The sequence below is a fragment of the Cynoglossus semilaevis genome, chromosome 8 (assembly GCF_000523025.1).
Source record: "Cynoglossus semilaevis isolate Cse_v1.0 chromosome 8, Cse_v1.0, whole genome shotgun sequence".
NCBI lineage: Eukaryota > Metazoa > Chordata > Actinopteri > Pleuronectiformes > Cynoglossidae > Cynoglossus > Cynoglossus semilaevis.
In genome coordinates, this window is record NC_024314.1 from 812,355 (window position 1) to 835,814 (window position 23,460).

Below are 23,460 nucleotides of genomic sequence, written 5' to 3' on the forward strand. Positions count from 1 at the left end.
GCCAGCCAGGCGGGGTAATGGGGGACACGGCCCATTGGCTTAAGCCCGGAGAACATCCTCCCTCTATAGGTGGATGGATAAGCAGAGGGAAGACAGCGTCGTGGATTAGTGCAGCCTGTCGAGGTCTGACGGCGCGGTGACAATTTAATCGCTGAACTGGCTCCCCGCAGGAAAGGGAAGATGAGAGGCACAGAAACAGCAATGGGAAGTTAAGTGGCTGTGGGCTTCATTTATGTGATTCACTTTGTCACATCAGACGTTGTTAATGCTGCCGTCAACATCTACTGTGTTCCGAGAAAGGGGAAGGAATCTGGCTCAAAGTGACGTGATCGAACATACGGGAACGTCCGACGTACGGGGACCTTTGAACGCGCCGCACAGATGAACTGACAGTGAAGTAAACAGCTCTGTTAAACAGCAGGCTGTGGTTTTTTTTTGGTGGTTAAATATGATGTGCTTCCCTGTCGGGATAAATGACGCGTCCCCGTAGGCATTCGGAGGCACCTAGCTCTTATTGGTGATGTGTTTGCACAGCAGGCTTTGTGAAGGATAGGACACATATAACAAATCAATGATCATTTAAATACCAGCTAACTTCTTATCAATTACATGTGCAACTGTTGCAGTGGTGGGACTGATTAATGCTGCGACATCTGCATGTAGCCGACGTAGCATGTCACACACGCACGGTCAACAGCTACACTTCCTTCAACGGTAGCCTCATACAAATGAGAGACGTAACCATGGTAATGGCAGACCGGAGCAACCTTGAGCTTTGCCAGGGTTTTAATGCACACCCACAATGCCCCCCCCCAACACACCCACACACACAGAGGTGACAGAGCACAAATATAAAGACGACTGTATGATCACATCTTCTTTGATTTTTTTTTTAGATGACTTACTTTGACTTTGACTTCATCTTAATTAATACCAAAATCACACTGTTGATTTTCTATATTTATATTTTTTTCATTTGTCAATTCTTCAACGTAACGGTAAAGTTGGACAAGAACTCTGAGTTAGTTCTTTCCAAATCATTTTCTTTTTAAATTTTGGCCAAACTATACTGTATATATGTTGGTCACAAGGCAGATATATGTCCAAAAATATGGTTTTAAACACATGGATATACAGATATATATTTTTTTAAGGTAATGAAATGAAACCTGTTTGTTTTAAAATATCTTTTGATCTAAATACGTTCAAGGCAAGATTCAGCGAGGTTCTTTTGAAACGATGTCTCTAAATTATGTCACACTCAAGTCCAGGTTTCTGTTTTGACTAACAGATCATACAAACCCAGGCGGCATCAGCACAAGAAACACGAGAAAAAGTAAAGTTACGTTCCATTTAAACTAATGAGCATCACCAAATTGACACATCAACGTCGAGCCACGCAGCAGAAAACAAAAATAAAACGTAATCGATGTATTTATACGTTGTGAATCGGTCATGGATTCGTTCCCAAACTCTCTGTGACTTTGAATGATTGTGTCCGATCTTTATCTGTAAATGAAAACACAGCAGGCTTCCAGCATATTAAACACACAGAGCCGCCTCCTGGCAGACCGACCAAAGTGTCCCAGTGGTCGGCTGCAGCTTCTATTTGTCTCCCCGTGTCCTGACACGGAATTCTTACGCCGGGCATCGGTTCTCGGAGGATTATGGGAAATGTGCTATCTCGTCCAAAGTTAATTCAATCTGGGTTGCCCCATATAAACCCGTGGCCATTCTCTACTTCAGGCGCGGGGACATTTTTCCCCTGGAGGAAAGGCTTAGCTGCTCGTTCGCCCCTTAACCGTATTTCCCAGGAAGAGAGCTGCGCTGCGTAGAAGCCGCCGCTACAACACCGTTCTGTCAAGGTTTTCATTTGGTCTAACTCAGAAAAGCCACGGACATATTCAACTAAAGACAAGAAACCAAGCGAGGTACGCACTGTCTACATGTGACTAAGTTTTAGTGGCAAAATTAAAGTAGAAATAAAACTATTACCGATATTTAAGATGACATTTTTTGAAAATATGCATTATTTAAAATTATATTTATACATCATATATGTATTAAATATATCATAATAATAATAATTAATCATAATTATAACTTTGTATAATATTTTGTAACAAAGGTTACTTTTGAAAACGCAAGTTAAGGCTAGATTGTATTAAGTTACATTTCCTATCGTCTTTCGAGAGAAATTTTTTTTTTGTCCTAGTAAATTTCATATTGTTAGCTTTTTGAAGCCGGACCAAATTCAGCAATGGTTTCCATTTTGATTTCCTTAGATTCGATACAATTGTTGCAACTGTTTGTATTTCAAACGTACTAAATGAGATATATTTTGTAAAAAAGGAGACAAAAAAAAAACAAAAAACAGTTGATTGACAATGGTGTCCATCAATAGCTGCACATCCCACTGCATCTGCCCATCAATTAATACAATGGCAGCTGGTTTCTATAATTGTTATTCCGGCATTTAAACCAAATTAGCATAATGCCATCCACTTAGCCAGGTAGAAAGCTAACTGTGTGTTAGCTCTTTCAGGGCTACACGATATTAAAAAGACAAAGGTGTGACATGAAAAAAGGGTCCAAAACTGGTATTTGTATAACCAGGCTATTTGCGGCTGTTATTAGCGGGGCAAACAGGCACATCGAATCCTTTCAGGTTCGAGAGACAAAGACCAGAGAACGCTTCGTGCCATCGACGCATCGACTCCACATTTTAGACAGTGCGAGCGACTCCAGCTGTTCTGTCATCTTTCCCTCCGCGTCATGGGGAGAAATCTATCCATCTCTCTATCGCTGCACGGAGCTTAGAGGGAAAACAGTGATGTCAAATGAAGCAGCAATCTTTAAACTCTCGCCACTGCCAACACGAGACAGGAGATGGGCAGTGGCTGTCATGGCGACGCTGATGTCGCGTTCCCTGGAGCGACGATTGATCGGCAGCAACGTCTCCGGCTCTCGTGTGCAGAACCGCACTTTGGCAAGACGCATTCTATTTCATCGCTGTCAAGCACGTCTTTGAATAAGAATTTCCTGTAATTATTTGACAGTGTAGTAAATTTTCAGCCTCTTCCTTTGCTTTACTGCTAGTACTACTAGGTAGTACTAATACTGCTTTGATTTTATTGTCAAATTATCTGGGTTCAGGGGTTGCATACGACCTAATTAGATATCAAGTGGGCCGGACCAGTACAATCATAATATAATGAACTATAAATAACAATAAGTCCATGTTTTTCCCCTTTGTTTTCATGCAAAGACGTACAAGTAAATTAGATAAAGAGGAAATCCTATTTAATGAAATATTTGACACAACATTACTAACATAAGGTGTTTGTGTATTTTATTTTTATTTTCAAAATGTATCAAGCGGGCCGGATTGAAACCCCTTGTGCTCAGGAGAGTGGGAATGATATTAATCTGACATTCCTTCAGGCAAATCACGTTATTCTGACTTTCTGTTCTCTCAGGCAAAAGAGGCAATTTCTCAGGAGAAGAACTCCCAATCCTGGCCTGGCCCTTTAACACTGCACATCCACTCTGCTGCAGGCCAACGAATGGATGACTCCTCCAGGTGAGACCCTCCGATCTCTCCTCAGCCCCACAGGATGGACTCATTTATTTGTTGCTAACTACAGCTCACCGGGTAATTTTCTGAATTTGTTTTTTTTTTTATAAATCCTGATTATTCCTGAGCTGCTCGGGTGAGAAATTGTCCTTCATTACACATCAAAACTTCATCACTTTTAAGCACAGACTTGAAAAATGAAAAGTAATTCATGAATATATACTGTATAAATATATATATAAACATATATGTATATGTAGGTATATATACATATATGTAAATATATATATTGTATACAACAAAATAAGTACATTTTTTATAATTGCATATCAAATATGTATAGAAAATACATATGAATTTTATCTCGGTTGTTTGTTCAATTATATGCAGATGATATAAGCTTTTCACATCATTGTATTCAGTTCATGCTTCCAGTTTTCCCAACGTGCTGCCATTATTACGATTATGTTTCATTACTGCCCTTTGATTTTCTGTTCATTTACACAATTCGTCACTCGTTCCACGTTTATGTTTAACTGTACGCATTTTGTACGCATAATGTGGAACGTTTTTATCGTCACTGAAGCGAGTAGACGGATTGTGCACAGAGCGGAGCTAACACGCGGGCACATGTAGAGCCAAGAACTGCAACGCCTTGTACAGTCAAACAAATGACTCATGTTTGTACATAAAGCACCGACACACACACACACACACACACACACACGAACAGATGCATTAGTCATAAGAATGCCTACAGCATACTTTTTCACTTAGGTTTTTTTTTTTTTTTTTTCCCGTGCACTAAAACTTTGTAATTAAACTAATTAAAAGGATTATAAAGTGACATACTGTTAGAGAACAAACGGACTGTAGAATATGTCATGTCATAGACAGTGCAATGGCTGCGCATAATGAATACACTGGAGTAGAATAGAACAGCTATAGGTGGCAGTGCAGGCGGCCTAATGTGGGTGAATCAACGATCAGAGGCACTGAAATACCTCATGATTGGATTTTGCAACTGATTAGCATTTTAATTATGTCTGCCGAGATGTGTTTAAGTACATCAAGGGCATATTATTAGAAGTTAGCAGTATTTATGCTGCCGGGCAGGTGGGGTTTCAATGACCGCCTGAGGGTAGAACAAAAAAAAAGTAGAGAAAGGAGCAGAGGAGAAAGTGGGGGGGAGAAGCAGAATCTGAAGGACGATCAGTGAAAGTTCTGGTCCGAGCCTGTTCTTTACACTTAATTTTGTTAACATTGTAATTGTAACACTTTTAAAATCTGTCTGTGTAAAGATGGACAGATCTGGTAAGGTGGCCACGCCTACGTCGTTCCTTGATAGTAGCAATCAACTATTCAATTTAGGTAAAATAGTGTGTAATTTGTAAGGACTAATGTGTCAAGAAAAACACAATACAATAATTCAAGTTGTTAAATGAACAGAGTTTGACAGGTGTTTTAAGGATCGATGTTGGTATCGGAAAAAAATGACCAAAAAAACCACTAGTATGAATGGTTGTTTGTTTGTCACCCAATGACTGCGGAGACTGCCCCCTAGTGGCCACGGAAGGCCTCAGTGGTAACAGTTAACAGAGTCCAAATAAAATATCAAATATGGTAAAATGAGAATGTACAAAACGAACTAAGTACTAACCAACGAAGTACTAACCAACGAAGTACACAGATTTTTACTCTACAAGTGACCATTAAATGCCCCTCGGTTCCACTTCCCAAATACTTCTTGGCAGATTATAAACAAACACCAGCTGCTGCGAGCTGTTAACTAACTCTGCAAACAATTAGCAATAAATAAATAACTTACAGCAGCACAGAAAATAATTATAATAAAAAAGGGGGGAAAAAAGGGCCAACAGGAAAAAAAGTACATTTTTGGAAAAAGGCAGAATTGGCCAGTGTCTGGGTTTGACCAAGGCTATTAGAATGAATCAGCCTTATTTCTAAAAAGTTCAAATTTCGACCAGGAGAAAATCCTATAAGCCTGCTGTAACACGCCCGGGCCGGAATAAGTTCTCTGCTTCTCTCTGCAAACTTTGAAGAAGCTATTAACCCGAGAAAAAAAACGAAAAAAAAACCCCCCGAGTCAGACAAGTTGAAATTACAGCTGTCAAATATGATGACATTAGCGACACAAGTATGAAAAATGATGTTTCAGGAAATTATTATTGAGAGGGGAATGTTCTATCCCCGATGTTAAAGTATGGGATTATTGGAGGGACACCCTTGATGAGGAGAGTGCTACGGATTAGCCAGTCTTCAGAGAGAGTCATTTTCACCGTGATGTAATCGGAGCGTTATCATTCAAACTGCACAATCTCTCAGAGTGGCGACACCAAATAAAAAGCAGCGGAAATGAAAACGACCCCCAGGGTCAACGCCTAAACATGGACGGCGGACACTCGAGCACTGACCTGCAGTGTCTGTGAACCCCAGCCACAGTTTCGATGATGGAGCATTCCCCCTCATTCAGACAGAAGGCCAGGTCCTTGTCCTCCACACATGGCTTGAAAACCTCAGAACGTGGACTGGGAGGCGTGGGGGCCACTGCTGAGGATGAGAACAAGGGAGAGACACTTAGTTACAGTTGAAGGCAAATGGAAAAAAAAAAAAACAAACTCATTGAAATTCTGCATCTTAAATCACACCGATCCAGAGGGGAGTGTTCCATTCATCTCCTGGTCTTTGGGGTGGTAGCTTCCTCTACAGTGATTTATTTCTCACTACTAATTTGACCACTCCCCTCGGACTGAGAGAAAAGGCTTCATCCCTTGTAGCCCTCTGAACAGCTTTATTCATTAGGGACTTTTCACTGATGCAAAAAAAAACTTTTGAGTTTTAAGTTATTAAATAAAATTTCCTTAAAAATGAAAAAAAAAAAAAAAAATTGAGTTTTAAGTTATTAAATAAAATTCCTTAAAAATTAAAAAAAAAAAAATGTTGTCCCACTTGTTGCGGCCAGAGAACTTTGAGAGCGAAGAGGGTTCCACAAGTGTAGATCTAATACAACTCCTGCTCATTTAAGACATTAAACCCATGGTAAAGGATGTGGTTTGTTTCTCTCACTCGTCCTGTTTGCAGTGTTAAGTGTGTTATAAGCAGGCCCGTTCTGCTAATGCATTAATTGCGTAGGTTCATTTGAGATTACAAATGGGACTAAAATTGTTGACGCGTTTTATTGAAAGGGCAGAACGATGAGCACGGTACATCCCATAATTCCACCGCCCATCCACTGATTGTTTGTTTAATACACATTTACATATTTGCAAACACCGCGGGAGATTAAAATACCAACTCCACTCCCAGCGTGCATTTGCCGACACTATAGCCACTCTCATCACATTCGAAACGCCACCGACAGTCAACTCAATGAAGCTAAATCTTGAATTTTCTTTACATTTTTCCCTATGGGTACTCCCATCCCTTAGATTAATCACAAATAAAAACTGATGGGAACCACGATTAATTGCGATTACGATTAATCCCGATTAATCATATCAAAAATATGAACCATTTCACAACCTCACTTATAATTACGTGTAATAACTAATAATACTGAACATGAAACACCGACTCCAGGCCACAACGACAACCATCACTTGGCACATTTGTCTTCGAAGTTGATCTGTATCGCTGACCCACATTGTTTACTTAGTGACACGTCCCTGCAGGCAAAAGGTTCCCAAAGTAAAACATATAGAATTCTCTCACGTTTCGGGCACTTTATCCAGTCAAGAATCAGAACTCCACAGGGAGGCATTTTCTCGGCTCGCCACACCAATCATGTTCGCGGGATTACGGCGAGAGAAGCAGGAGGAATTTCTAATGGCAGCAAATTTGTCCAAAGGATTGTGGGGCTGACAGCAGCTCAGGTTGATTTCCTCCACTGTGACTGTGTAATAAATATATGGTTGAGCTGAGGACAAAGCCAGGTGTTGATGACTTGGACAATGGAGGTTAGAGCAAATCCGTGACTTTTTGCAGACGTTCAAATTTGCTCATTCATCTTCTGTCAGGGAAGGGAGGGAGCTGGGGGGGGGGGGGGGGGTGTTTATTGTACCTGCCCCTACAGAGCAGGGACATTAAACATTACTTGTCCGAATGTCATGTTTCAGGATTAGCCCGCAGGAGGCTAGTCATGTAGCATGACACGTCTTCAAAACAACTCCGGTAAAGCTACATCTAAAAACCTTCGTTATCTTCGAATGCAGATGTTGGACTGGATGATGGTGTCGGATAAATTGTGTCGTTATAAGTGACTTCACAGCGGCGCCACCACGGTTAGCCTAACTGTTAGCTTGTAGCTTTCTGAGCGGTGACTGTAAAATCATTTGCAATTTTTTTTTTTGTACAATCACTAGACAAAAAGTGAAAAGTACAGAAGTGAGGACTATTTTCCACAGTGTTACACAATACAGCGGAATAACAGAGAAACCCAGAGATGAGCCCTGAGACTCGAGCGTTTCCCATTCTCCTCCTCTCCCCTGACCCTGAGCTGCTCACACGCCGAGAGCTCGTTCCATGTGCAAGCACTGCAATGCAGCCTCCTCCGCCCAGTGAAATCAGCAAGGCTGTCAGCCATGTGGTCGCAGCGACACACCAGTGACACGCACCAGCAGGTGCAAACACATGCTAATGTATGCAGAGCTTCCATTAGAATCATCCATGCACACACGAGCCCGGGGCACACACATGACCGCACTGGAGCTCTTTCACTTCATCATAGAGTCTGGCGTTGAGGATGGGATCGACGGCTCGCTGCCAATACAAATGGATTACACACCTGACTCTGCCTTGATCCGTTTATGTTGTGCTCTTCGACGCAAACGCATACATGCTTCCTTAAATCAACAAATCTACTTCATAGTTTATATTCCGCTTTATATTCTACACCAGAGAAAAGCAATGTGTGGACTGTGGAACACCAAACACACAAACAAACCCAAAAATAAAACACATGATAGTGTTGTTTGTACCCTGCAACTGGTTTAGGCTGTGTTTTGTTTACGGCCATTGATTGAAAAATCTGGGACACTTGATGTAAGGCCCAGGAGATGATGAGAGATCTGGAGGAACGAAGAGGAGACGGATGGTCCTCCTGGGGCCGCAGGAGACGTGGAGGTGTCAAGTGAAAAACTTTGTAGTATATCATCTGAAGTACTCAGGGTAGCAGTACATGGCAGAGCTTTTAGAAATAGATGAACACATTTGAACAAGTTCATATCATTATCATTATTAGTACTTAATCTGATTGATCACAGGTTAGCTGTGGAGTAATCAGGATTGATTACTGTTAATGGTGAATAGAACCAAGTATGATTGATTCATTCATCCATCCATCCATGCATCCATCCATCCATCTATCCATCCATCCATCCATCCATGCATCCATCCATCCATCTATCTATCTATCCATCTATCTATCCATCTATCCATCCATCATCCATCCATCCATCCATCTATCCATCCATCCATCCATCTACCTACCTACCTACCTACCATCCATCCATCTATCTATCCATCATCCATCCATCCATCCATCCATCCAACCATCTATCCATCCATCAATCCATGCATCCATCCATCCATCCATCTATCTATCTATCCATCTATCTACCCATCCATCCATCCATCCATCCATCATCCATCCAGCTACCTACCATCCATCCATCCACCCACCCACCCATCTATCTATCTATCCATCTATCCATCCATCCAGCCATCATCTATCCATCTGTCCATCCATCCAGCCATCATCTATCCATCCATCCATCCATCCCTCTATCCATCCATCAATCCATGCATCCATCCATCCATCATCCATCCAGCTACCTACCATCCATCCATCCACCCACCCACCCATCTATCTATCTATCTATCCATCTATCTACCCATCCATCCATCCATCCATCCATCAATCCATGCATCCATCCATCCATCATCCATCCAGCTACCTACCATCCATCCATCCACCCACCCACCCATCTATCTATCTATCTATCCATCTATCTATCCATCCATCCATCCATCCATTCATCATCCATCCATCCACCTACCATCCATCTATCATCCATCCATCTATCATCCATCTATCTATCTATACTAAATGTATTTGTTTTTGATCAGCATCAGCCCTGAAACCTGTGCTGCCTCCATCACACGTCTTGACCAAAATACAAAACAACCATGCCCCAGAGAGCGCTGTTCTGAAGTCTACCTGTTTCAACATGCAACCATATTAATGGAAAAAGCAACACAACATTCCCCTGGTGCTCCACACGTCCACGGAGCTAACTGTCACAGTGACTTAGTCATCTGAAAACTGCAACCCTTCGTGTACAAAGACCAAAACTGCATTACTTCGTGAGTGGTTCAGGTTTTAGGAGCGCGCGCAGGAGGACGTTTCTGATAAAAAAGAAATGGATTTTCGGCTGTAAGCAAAACCATTGATATAGTCACTTTAGAAAAGCCAAGGTCATGCAGATACCAAATGCCCTTTGATACTACTATCAAGTAATCTTATCTGTGCTCAGAGATTCCAAATACTACTTTCCTCTTTTTTAAAAAAATGTCATTTATACATTTTTCACCAAATAAAGTGGCTATGCCTGGGTTGGGTCATGGTGGACTTGACCTCTGGTGTCTGTGAAATGGTTCCAGCACACTACCTCTTAATTCACGCTGTTGACCCAGCACAAGGGTGGAATGTGAAAGGTCACTGCAGTGCCAATGAACAAGCAGCACAAGGGTGGAATGTGAAAGGTCAGTGCAGTGCCAATGAACAAGACCACTTGCTTTTATAAATCACCAAATCCTCATGAAACTCAAAACAAATTCTGATTTTATAACCCTTTCCAACCAGAGACGGGAAGGTCGATCTGCTTGAAGGTTGCTAGTTGAAATCTATTGATCTCTGTGTGTGACTCCTGGCATGTTGTGTGACCTGCGTGAATCACAGCGCCAGAATTTACCACTGTCCAAGGTGCTGAAATTCTGTGTTCTGCGTTATATTTATTTATTCAAGACTGTAAAAATTGAGAGGCCCCATTTTTCAACATTTAGTCTTGGACCAAACTGCAGCCCTAAATATCATTCAAATATATATTCTGGATATTGTTACATTTTGGCCCAATCCCAGCCCTACCAGCCAACAGAATATCAAAACACAGAACTTTCTTCAACTGACGGGAGGCCTGATAAAATGAGTCTGCACTTATTACCCATAATAGAATGCCAAATACTATCTTGTCTTACTTTTTTTTAAGGATTACCTCTAGTCATCTCGCCGTCTTGTCTACATCAAGAGGGAAGTCATCTTCAGATACTATATCTGGCCGAATATCGAGCATTACAGGCTGTCAATTTTGCATGTGTTCTCGTTTCATCACTGTGACAGGCATGCAACGGTGAAGGAAAGGCAAGTTTTCCGAGCGAGCACCCGTCAAAGAAGATCATGTAAAAATGGTGCTTTTTTTAAAAAAAAAATTAAATAATAAAACTCCACTGTTCCAAAAAAAATGTAATGTAAGACATTGTGTTATGGCATCTTCATGACATTATTAGTGTGAACCCAGTATCTGAATTAATCAAGCAAATTAAAACAGAATTCCAATCTATTATGATTTTTTTTTTTGACATCAAATGAGCTCTAAAAACATATCAGGCTGATACTTTTAATTAATCTTCATCGTCATTATTGAGGTAATTGCTAACAAATGATGTGTCCTTGCTTTGGGTGATTATCGAGATGTCCTGTCACGACTAATTATGACAAACATACCATACAAGTTGCCATTAGGCTCCTTTTTCAACTCATTTAATGAAGCTAGCTTTTTTTTTTTTTTTTTTTTTTTTTGGTGTATAAAATAATAGTCCGCCGAGCCCCGCGGCAAATTCTATGAAACCATTAACTGTTAAAAAAAAAACAAAAAAGAAAACTTCCTAGCAGAAAATGGACTAATAAATGGGGAAGTACTGGAGAAGTGATAAAAAAAAAAAAGAAAACTTCCTTGCAGAAAATGGACTAATAAACGGGGAGGTACTGGAGAAGTGACTCACTCCAGACTCTTTGGAACAATTTTCATGTCTCTCTTGCGCAAAGGCAATCCAGATTGGCGATTCCCCCGGTAACTTTTAAGGGTTAGAACGGCTGAAGATCAAAGATTCAGATGGCGCTATAGAGACGTTCTCCAAGCGGAATACTGAGGCTAATATCTCCTCTTGGTCATTAACACTGAGTAGCTGCCATGCAAAAAGGATGTTGTGTAAATTGGGAATCTTTTTTTTTTTTTTTTTTCTAAAATGTACTCTACCATCTCACAAGGGAGAAACTCATACATGACAGTAGTTAAAAAGAAGTTCTTCAAAACAGGAAGTGAAATAACGAAAACGTATCCATGATGTTAATGCGAAGGCTCTCTTCCTACGAACACTTCAAATGCCGGAACTACGTTGTTCATCGACAAAGGGGTTGCATGTACTGAGGTACAACGCGGCACTGCGATACTAAGTATTTGCAATTAATTCTGGGATATTTTTAACGCTACGCTGCCGTTAAAAGCCCTAATCGTTGTGCAAATTGATCCAATTAAACCTTGACTCCCACAATGCAACAGTCATGCCAGATATAATCTCACATTCTATATTTTTCAATGGACATTTTTCAGTCGAGGGTTAGTTTTTCATGATTAAATAATTAATATCAGAAACCCGGCAAATTAATGTTCTGATGGATATCAGAAACCCGGCAAATTAATGTTCTAGTTATAGTAACGACTTATGTGAAACCAAACAAATTAAGGTTCCAGACTGAGAAGTATTTTCCTTGCAATTAATATTCATTTAGTACTCAAATAAAATAAAAAAAAATCCTGTAACCTTTCCCTGAAACACCACAGTTAATAACAGGGAATCCTTGGTATTAGGTCCAACACCAAAGGTTTTGGGGCTTGCTTAACAAACTACAGTCCTTTTTGGCCCAGGATTCAAACCGACAGCCCATTGATTACACCATATTGAGAATCAATTGTTATGATAGAACTAAAAAACTAGAACAGGGGTGTCAAACTCAAAATTAGATGTTAAGGGTTAAGGGGTCGGACCAGTACAATCATAACATAATTACCTGTAAATAACAATAGGTCACTGTTTCCCCCCCCCTTTGATTTCATGCAAATAAGTATGAGTATATTAGAAATATTTATATTTAATGAAATATTTGACAAACCATCACTAACATGATGTGTTTAAGCATTTTTTCCACTTTCAACATTCATTAAGCGGGCCAGACTGAACGCCCCGGCGGGCCAGTTTTGGCTTGCGGGCCATATGTTTGACACCTCTGCCTTAAAGGTTATGTAAAACGCACATTTTCTTTTCATAATTAAGACTATAAATGTTAATTGTTGCAGATTTTTAGGTTTGAAGTTCTGCCTCTCATGAGTTTATGAACTGCTTCACAACCCAGTGAAGCTGCTGTCACGCACTGGACGTGACACACTCAGAAAGGTGCAAATATGAAGTGATCAAAACCACGGAAAATAATTTAAAAACAAACCTTCTCTGTGTCCCCTTTGCAGGTCAAACGAAAGTTCAAGCACATCATCATCAGACTGCAGCTCTTACTTTGAAATCCATTTTTCAAAGACGACCTATTTGTGTGACTCATCTGGCAGAGAGGTAGCACCGCAGCACCTCATTAGAGAGGGCCTGGACCACACTGCCTGTTAATAACTGTAGGATTCAAATGTATCCTGGACAAAGTGATGACACTGTAGGCTGAGGGGAGCCGCCATATTGAGTTTGAACCGGCACCAAGTTAATAAAGGGATGCAGTTGGCTTGGTGCCCTGAGCCCAACGGCCCTGGACACCACCGACTTGCTGGATTGCAAATTGGCCAGATTCCGGCGTAACTTGTAATTATCTTAAATGTAATGATTGGTAAAAGTTCCATTTATCATAATTTGGCGTTGCTGTCGTTGCATAAGCCGCCGTTGTTTCACAGTCCCACTGTTAAGTCCCGGTGCTTGATTACCTCCAAATGTTAATTACAGTGCAGGAACACAAAGCTGTAGACAAAATAGTGTTGGGTTTGTTTTTTTTTTCAGCTTCCTTTCAATTTCAGTCACATAACTCAACGATATGCCTCACAGCATTGATTTCAGTCACATAACTCAACGATATGCTTCACAGCATTGAAAAATAATAATAATAAAAAAAAAAAATCTCTCAAAAACAGCAGACACCGTGATGCTTCATGCCTTTTCCGCTAACAAACATATTAAAGCCTGCACGGAGGAAGTGCAATGGATTCTGACAAACGCACTTACAGTAGACAGCAGTTCTTTTGGTTCAGACAACACAGGAGACAATTCCATTTACGGCGAGCATTTTCCCTCCATGGCTTTCTCTTCTAATGTGCTCATTAGTGTTCTTATGCTGAGCCTCCGCCCCCCAGAGACTGTGGTTGGGAGAAAACTGCCTGTGTTTACTGCAGTACACATCAAAGGCTTACTACGTACATGCAGAGTCCTAAGAGAGCCTGGGGATTGCTTACCCAGCATGCACTGCTACTTTTCGTACACAGCTCCATTCAGGGAAATAAATATTTTAGTCAGTGTGTACGGAAATCCGCGGCCTTGACACAACTCAACCATATATGACTGAAGAATCATTTATTTATATCAGCTGTGTCCAAAGTGAGGTCTGGGGGCCAATTGTGGCCCGTGTTTAAATTTCAACCGGGCCCCAGCCTCTGTGTCATAAAATCAATAATACGTGGCCGGCCCGCGTGGGATAACGTACAATCGTTTACAATTTTTTTAAAAATATATATTTCACCAGTAGATGGCAGCAGACGTGGCTGCACTCTCGCTGCCTGACCCAGCAGAATAATCCGAATACATGGTCACAGTGGAAGTCTATTAACAGGATTGATTTGTCTCATCTTTAAAGGTCGGACCTTATTTGTAAAGGGCAAAGTGGAGGCTTGGATAAAGATTGCTGATCTGATTTCATACGCCGAGGTCGTACCGAACTGGAAGTTGTAGAAAAACAAAGATGAACGACGCGTCAATTAATAATTTCTGGAAGTTGTAGAAAAACAAAGATGAACAACACATCAATTAATAATTTCACGTCGAAAAAAAAAAAAAGGCTGAGCACAAACAAAAGAAAACACCGACACTGAACGCTGTGTTTTAAGGGTGACATGTAGTGTTAAATATTTATCTGCAGAGGCTGAAGGTAGCACGGCGTGTTTGTGGTACTCTTCACTGAAGCTCAAGGATTCCAATTTGTAAACCCCACGGAGCCATCAAGTCTGAACGAAACACCATGAAACGTAACAAACGCCTTTTTTAAAAAGTGGCGTGCGAAATTGAATGATAATAAAACATCATAAATATTAGGGATGTGCGATGATATCGGCCGACGATGTTAGCATTATTATATAATATCTGTAAGAATCGTTGTCGCTCTTTCCTCCGATAATGAAAACCTGATTACGTTCCAATAATATCTGTAAGAATCGTTGTCGCTCCGATAATGAAAACCTGATTACTCTATGCCTGGGTTCCGCTAAAAATAGTGCTCTAAAAATAGTTTAATGCCCCGGCGACAGACCAATCAGACGCCTCGGTGCTCTGAAAAACTTTTATGGAAACACAATTGAACTAACTCGTTTTAAACGTCTTTACTCAGCTTCTTCTTGCATCTTAATTTTTTTTTTTTTTTTACACTGGGTTAAAAATAATATCGAGCATAATTAAGGCTAAATTATTGCAGGGTTGGCTCCCCCAACGCAGCTTGGGTTTCTCATACGGACCCTTAGAAAAAAGTAATTGCCCTACCCATGCTGAAGACAACGATACTACATTTGCATCAAATAAGAAACGAGATAAGAAACCAGGGCTAGACAGAAAGACGAAAGACGAAACAGTATTATGGCAATCACTATTAAATCAAAGCATTTCATTGGAATCCTACTAAAGACAACATGCAGTACAGTAGACGCTAAATTGTATTCAGCGTGTTACGTAAGCTTTATGGAAAGCATGAATATATAAATGAAAACAACAATACATTGAGCTTGTAAGCACAAACAAAGGGCCTGGGGAGTAAAGCCATGAGCAAATTATGCAACCGAGAGAAAAAAAAAAAAACCCAAGAAGAAGCGTGTGTTAGCGTCCCTGATGTTCATGCTTACATACGCACAGCCTGTGGTTATCATGTACAAAGTTACAGCTGGGTAGACACACGTGATTGTCACACACACACACACATTTCTCCGCCCGGCGTCGTGCATGTTTATTAAGACGAGAAGCCTTGGGAAACCTTCCCGTCCCTGACCTGACACAAACAGATCGTCGTTGACCTGCGGAGCGTTTGGGTAAAGGTGGCAGCGGCTGCCTGTGAGCAGGGTTAAAGAGCGCACAGCCTTGGTGGTGGTGACAGCCCAGTGATAGGTGTTCAATGGGACATTTGTCACAATTACTCCACATGTCCTTCACACCTTTCTCAGTGGGCCCAGAGCTGGAGGACTGCACCCGGTTATTGTGCAATTAATGCCTGCGGTCAGCCAAACTGGTGATTGGTTTAAGCAGGTGCACAGGATGGGATGCTTTTTTTTCATTTTTTTTAAATGATTCTAATGTGAGTTTTTTCAGATAGTAGTGAGATCTGCTATGATACAGGATGTTTCGGATGTTTGCATGAGCAGATCAGAGGGACGGTTAAAGCGGAGAAGTCTGGAGATGAAGTTATAGACAAGAAGTTGAGATGGTTTGGACGTGTGTTAAGGAGAGATGAAGGATGTTGGAGATGGAGGAGAAGAGGAAGACCTCAGAGAAGATTTGTGGTGGGCTGTAAAAGCAGACAGAGTGTGATGGAGGCAGATGATCCGCTGTGGCGCCCCCCGAAGGGAACGGCCAGGAGGAGAAGAATGCTTTTAGATGCACTTTTAGTCTCAAAGATACTTCTTTTTGGTTTTGTCTTTGGCCTGCAGCTGAAGGGTAATAAAAAAGACCGACCCTCAATGACCTCAAGTTTGCATTAAACCTCAAATGAACACTTCACCCTCTAATGAAAAGGTTGTTTGTTTTTTTTTAATTTTCTCAATTATCTTCTGACCCGCTACATCTTGATGGATGTTCGGGGTAATGGGCGACCACGCAGGTGAGTCCCCTGCAGGTTCCAAACCCGTGCCTCTTCTGAAATCGCTGCACAACACGTCATAAAGTGACCAAGAAACGTATTTCAACAGCCCACGCGACGCGCTGCGTTCTGCAGCCGAGAGACTTCACTGTACGTCCAAATGGCCCGCGCTGTGCTCTATCGTACGACTGGACTTGTTCGTTGTCTGATGTGCACCACAGCAGTGCTGGAGGTGCACCGTCAGACACCAGCTGTGTCACCAGTACAGGCGGCTGACCTGACATGGACAGAGGTGCTGCTGACACACCAGGCTGTGAGTAATTTTGGGGAGGGAGAAAACAAACAAACAAAGAAACAAACAAAAAACAGAAAGGTATTGTAGCAGTTTTTGAGACGACAAGCCTTGACAGTTTTTCTTTTGGGCCCTCAATAAACTATTTAAAATCATTTATTATTTTTAATCAGTGCAGTTGAAGCCAATACCAGCTTAATGCAAACAAATAGCGATTTTATTTATAGAAGACATTCATTTTCATTCATTTTTATCTTAAAATGATAATCAAAAGTATATTTTCAAATTACAATTTGTTTCAATAATTATAAAAAATAAGTTTATAAATTAATGATGGCTATAAGAAACTATTGTTATAGAGCTTACTATCATTAAAATAGTCAGCTATAATATGTATATTTAAATGTTGAGTAAAGCGCTTAACAAATGAATCAATTAACTAATGTTTCATTATTACAGTTATTATTATTATTATTATAGGTCTCTTTAGTTTCTTTTTAGTCACGTTCACACTGAAAAGCGCCCCCTAGCTGTGGTTCACCCAAAGTTGTACACTCAATCAATATCTGAGCTGTGCAGATGGAATTAACATGGCTGGCATCAGGTTATTAAAAGTACAAGCGGAAGAACTTTGTCTTTGGATTTCCTATAGACGGCGTGACACCTCAGTTCAAAGTTACACAGACGAGGGCTGGATGAAGCCACGGTGCTTCACTGTGTTTTGAACGGGTTTTCATTACACTGAGGCTGCGACAGGGAGACAGATGATTATGTAGCAATGATAATTCTCAATCAAGGTCGAATACAATCAGCATTAAAAACTCCTTGATCATCAATAATGATGTTTACGTGGATAACACACACAAACACAGAGCAGAGTTATTATATGCCTATTTGTCTCCACAATCCATTAGCCGTTGTATGAAACCAGGCAGAATATTTTTCCGGATTTATTGATTCGAATTTGTAGCATAACTCATACTGTTTTCGCCGCTCGTGGACCGCTCAGAACTGCCCCGAACGTGATTTCCCGTGCAGCTTGAGCCGGTGGAAAAGTTGCAGGCTTGCACTTTCGGGTGTCCCTAACAGCGTTTGTTAATAGAGATGATTGTAATTGCAGCAGCGTTTGCTACAGATCACATTAGCGCGAGCGCCGCAGTGTAGCGCTGACACCGGGCGCAGACGTGAACATGTATCCATCCACCCCGGGGGGGTAAATCACAGAAGGCCGTGAGCTGCTTCAGCTTTATATAAACTGTGGCAGTCGCCTTTAATGTCATCATCTCTGTTACTTACAGAGCAAATAACGTATTCAGTGCATATTTAATGATGAAGCCATCGTATTAAAGATTCCGATTTGGATTCAAGAACACGGGAAGTGAGCAACAGATAAAGGCTTCCTGATGACATTTTCACGTACGGTATTTCACTTAAATTAAGCTGTTGCTTGTATTCCGATGCTACTTCTATGCTAAGCTACCAAGAAAGTTCACATGCTGTTAGCTCGTTAGCTATCTAGCTAATGAAATGTGATTCTGATGAATCAGCCGTGGAGCGTTTCCACCCTTTCTACTCAATGGGATGTTACGTAACAACGCTTCGTTCTGAATCACATTTCATGATTTAATGACATGTTTGGAACACGCGGCGTCCGTGTATCCAGTCCGCAGGATGCCAAGCGTGTCTCCATCACAACACTCCATGTCCATGAGAAGTCCTTTGTCCTCTATTTACAATTCATGAAGAGCGAGAACAGACCATTTATCAAATGGGACATATTTGGCTTGTTGTGCGTCAAACTGTTACCACACTGCTGATGCCGCACTCGGTCTCATCTTGGCAGCGCTCGTCTCCATCTGCCTTCTTTGTGTTTAAGACTATATTTAAAAACGTCATAAAATTTTAAATCCCAGCGGGTTCGGGCGGGGTGCGGTGGGGGGGGGCATGGTTTGCCAGAAAGGCCTGGAAGAGAGACTAAAGAGCGCAGTTGAATAAGTACCTATTTGTGTCTTCATTTACTTATTATAAGAGCTCAGCAACTGAGGATGAGACTGAACGATAAGCCGAGACAAACCTTCACATCTTATGCATCTCCAAACATCAGAGTCAGCAAATTCATCTCAGCACAAACCCCAGATTTGGTGTCCCGGTCATGTACGTTAACCATGCTCTCTCTCATTACCTGACAAAGTATTTAACACTACAAAACCAATTCATTTTGCATTGTACTGATGGTATGGTATCAGTCCGATATTAATCAAAATTTCAGGATTGAATATGGAAAAAAACAACTATAGCCCATCTGATCCGATACCTAAGCCTAAATCCTCAAGGTAACTTGGTGTAGCATACAATAAACCAAACTCTTTTTTTATAAGATAATTACCTAAAAATAACAATAAGTCTATTTTTTTTACCGTTTTTCATGTAATTCAGTACAAGTATATGAGAAAAAAACAAATGCATTTTTTTTTTCACTTTCAACATCAATCAAGCGGGCCTTATTGAATGCCCAAGTGGGCCGCTTGTGGCCCACGACCCATATGTTTGACACCCCCGCAGTAAACAGTGACACTATTGCTTCAGTAATGGCAGCCCGCACCATGCTGGAGGAGAAAAGATCCAATAAGGTATCGGATTGATATCGTATTGGCAGATACTCCAAGTTGCAGTATCGGTATCGGATAAGGCTGGGTATTGTAAAGAACTTCAAAATTCAATATTAATTTGCTTCGATATTGCGCCAAATGCTTCGATATCGATTCAATATCAAGTATAAATACATGAATAAATAAAAATCAAGCAAGTCTTCTAAGGTTTTCAAGGTACAGTTTGTCTTTTTAGTGTCAATAACTGTTTGGAAATGTAACAAACATAACGTGTTATGCCTAAGGTGTTTACCCCTCACACGGCCAGACCCTGCTCCTTCTCCTGCCGCTCCCCCTCCTCCCGAACACAACTGCAAGGTTCAGGAGGAATGCAGCGTAGCCATGCATGTCCGTCTCAGCGGCAGGAGGAGTTAGGAGGAGAGAGACGTTGAATGATTCAGCGACATGGGCTGGAGAGTGGCTTCCTGTCAGCGCGCTTGATTAAAATTCCCGGGACCAAGAAAGCAGGGTGTGATATACGACGAGCAGGTGGTGTGGGTTTAATATGCATGAGCGGCAGCTCCCGCATCTGCAGATTGGCAGTCACTGAGCTTTCCTGTCCGCTGCCTTGGCAGCTCTCCTGGCATATGGAGCCACTGAGGGCATACACGAGCAAAGCGGCGGGGCCGGTATTAGCACCTACTGATACAATGGAGGCTATTTTGTGACCGGTACGATGGCTGCTAGTTCCTGCCTGGCTCTGCTTCCCTAGCCTCAGCCTCGTGCCGAGGATGAATGTAGGAAGGAGGGGGAGAGGATTTCTGCTGTTGTAGTGTAAGTGATTTTAAACAGTGGTGATAAAAAGAGAGGAAATGACAGATGCATTGGAGTCAATACAATAAGATATTATATATATGTATATATATTTGCAGATTTCTTTCCTGTCCACCACCAGGAGGTTCTGGGTTCAATACCCCAGGTGTGGTGGCTTTAGGAAAGGCATATGTGGTCTAAGACTTTGCCAAATAAATCTGTAGACTGCAGCTGTGGTGACCTCTGATTAAAGGTCAAGCAGAAAATATTAATATTATTATTATTATTTCTTATCTTCATGTCCCAGTTCAAAGCCATTTCTGTAGCTGTGTGCCCCCAGGACCGGTTTAACCATTGACCACTTCTCTGCACGAATGGATCACTCTACAAATCTTCACGGTATATATTCTTATTCCATTACTGCGGACCTCTGTAATCCACCGTTGTGGTAGTACTCAGTACCTCGCCTCTTCGTCCTCACTCCTCTCAGCTTATGGCTCCAGGTGATTGTCTGCCCGCTACAACAACAACAATACCATCCAGTTTCGTCCACGCCTGTGTGTCTGTGTTACAACCCCCCTCCCACCCCCCCGCCCCAACCCCACATCCTCTTTACCACCAGCTCCTGATTCTAATGGTGCAGATAAGTTAAATAAGTTACATTACAATTACAGCTAGAACACTGGGGGAGATCAATGGCTGCCTGTGTTTCTCATTAGCATCGGAGCCAGGATCGCTTGGAAAGAGATCAAATGGGCTCAACGCTACTTTTCTAAGGGATCAACCAGAGCTGTTCAGCCTATATAACAGATACATATACATAAATATATATAATATATGTATATATGTGGAAGTGTATGTATATATATATTTCTGTCATAAAGGCCAGTATTCCAGTGGTTCTTAACCTTGTTGGAGGTACTGAACCCCACCAGTTTCATATGCGCATTCACCGAACCCTTCCGCGATGGCCAAGCGAGGGGCGTGTCATCACGAATCATATGAGTCAAGTGTGTGTCTTCTCTTCAACCGAACCCCTGAGACTCACCAAACTATGAAACTATGACATACGTATATATATATACAAATTTATATATATATGTATATACACACACACATATATACACATATATATATATATATATACACATATATATATACATATATACACATATATACATATATACACATACAGTATATATATATATACATATAAATACATATATATATGCATGCATAAACGCTGCTAATGTATACACATTTATTACTTAAGTGTAGGTATCCGCAGACAATCTTGACAAACCTGTAGGGGGCAGTGCAACAAAGAAGCCACATTATTAGTCCACGTTATATTAGACACAGACTCTATTTCACCTGCCTAATATACCGTGTATGTTTTGAACACAATAGCCATGACATCGGGGTGCGATTCCGTCCACGTTCATTTGCGCGTCTCATATGTATTCTAATGTCTGATGCAGGTAAACAGTTGACTGAAAGAAGTGTGGTTCAAGTGCAGGCCCCCTAACTGAAACACCATCTGATCCACAACACAAACATTTCAATTCCATTCAACTCCACTGATTAAGTCCGTTAAGCTCTCTCTTGATGGCCTATGTGTTTCCTCTGCACAGTTCTACGAAGAGAGCCGTGGAACGCGGCGCGGCACGCAACGTATCAACTGTGGTTAATAGAGCTAGGGGCTGGTGCAACAAGCACGGAGCGTTTGAAATAGAAAATTCACAGAGCTCGTGTGCTCCTAAAAAAATGTACGGTTGTTTTCCCATGGAGGATTATTACTGGCTACAGTAAATCCTCAGAAAATGGTAATTAGTTTCAGGAGATAAAGCATTACAGGTCCGCAGAGGAGAAGATCTGGTGAATGGAGGCGTCAACAAAGAAACAACGAGAGAGAGAGAGAGTTTATTTGAAATCTCATTCGTGAAGAAGTTCACGAATGAGATTGGAAGCAATTAAACTGTAGGCCCGGAACATGGAATGAACCTGGTGAGGTTCATTTATTTACAGTAGGTTCATAATTAAGTCTGCTTCATATGCACCTACATTAGGAAACATGGAGACAAGACTATAACACAATGAATGGACTAATTGGATTATATTAATGATAACTAGCATGGAAAAAACTCAACAGGGGCACAAGACTTAATCCCAATTAGAAATCCCACTGACTGTGCATCTCGCAGACAAAGAAAAGCCCTGATGAGCTCTGCTTCCCCGCGAACAAGCCACATTTCCCCTGCTATTCTACTGTGCTCCCGATAGCCAGGCCTATCTCGGAGTCTCGCCGCCAACTTGCCGCAGAATTGGCACTGGCACTTTCATCCCCCAGGTGCTCCAGAAATGAACCCGGACAGAAACACGCTGCAGTACGTACACCTGCAGACGCCTGTCTCTCTCGGTGGAACAGCCGCTGCCTTTGAGACTGCTCACTTACGGCGGAGACACTGCTCTGATCCGATCAGGCAGACAAATGCAGAAACATGAGAAAGGCTGTGGCTTAGCTCCTCCTTGAGGAGCCTGAGCCGCCTGTGCTACTGGAGGAGAAAGGAGAGCGCAGCGAAATGTCAGATATTGAGATATTGTCCCAGTTTTAAGGCGGGAAATCCGACAATGAGGTATTGTTGGATAAGTCTGACAGGAGGACTCTGGAAAATAAAATAGCAGAAATATATACTGCTATGAACTTGTTTATATATAAATAAAGACAGTATATATACACACATATATACATTCATATATACATATATACATACATATATACATATATACATACATATACAGTATATATACATATATACATACATATATATACATATATACATACATATATATATACACATATACATACATATATATATATACATACATATATATATTTATGTATACATACTGTATAAAGCTTCAAAGTAAGGGACAGCTTAAGTTTAATATGTCGTTGACCAGTGACCATCAACTTGTGGCCCCCCGGGCCCCACACGGCCCCGCGCACCCACAC

At 41.3% G+C, this 23,460-nt stretch overlaps 1 protein-coding gene across 4 annotated transcripts in view; it reads right to left on the minus strand.

Moving 5' to 3' along the window:
* Positions 1–23,460, minus strand: part of nrg3b (neuregulin 3b) — a 198,840-nt gene that overhangs the window by 93,124 nt on the left and 82,256 nt on the right. For all 4 annotated transcript variants that reach the window (XM_025057337.1, XM_017034376.2, XM_017034375.2 and 1 more), the window contains one exon: positions 6,013–6,148. In XM_025057337.1, coding sequence (XP_024913105.1) covers positions 6,013–6,148 — 136 coding nt within the window. The remainder of the gene's footprint in view (positions 1–6,012; positions 6,149–23,460) is intronic.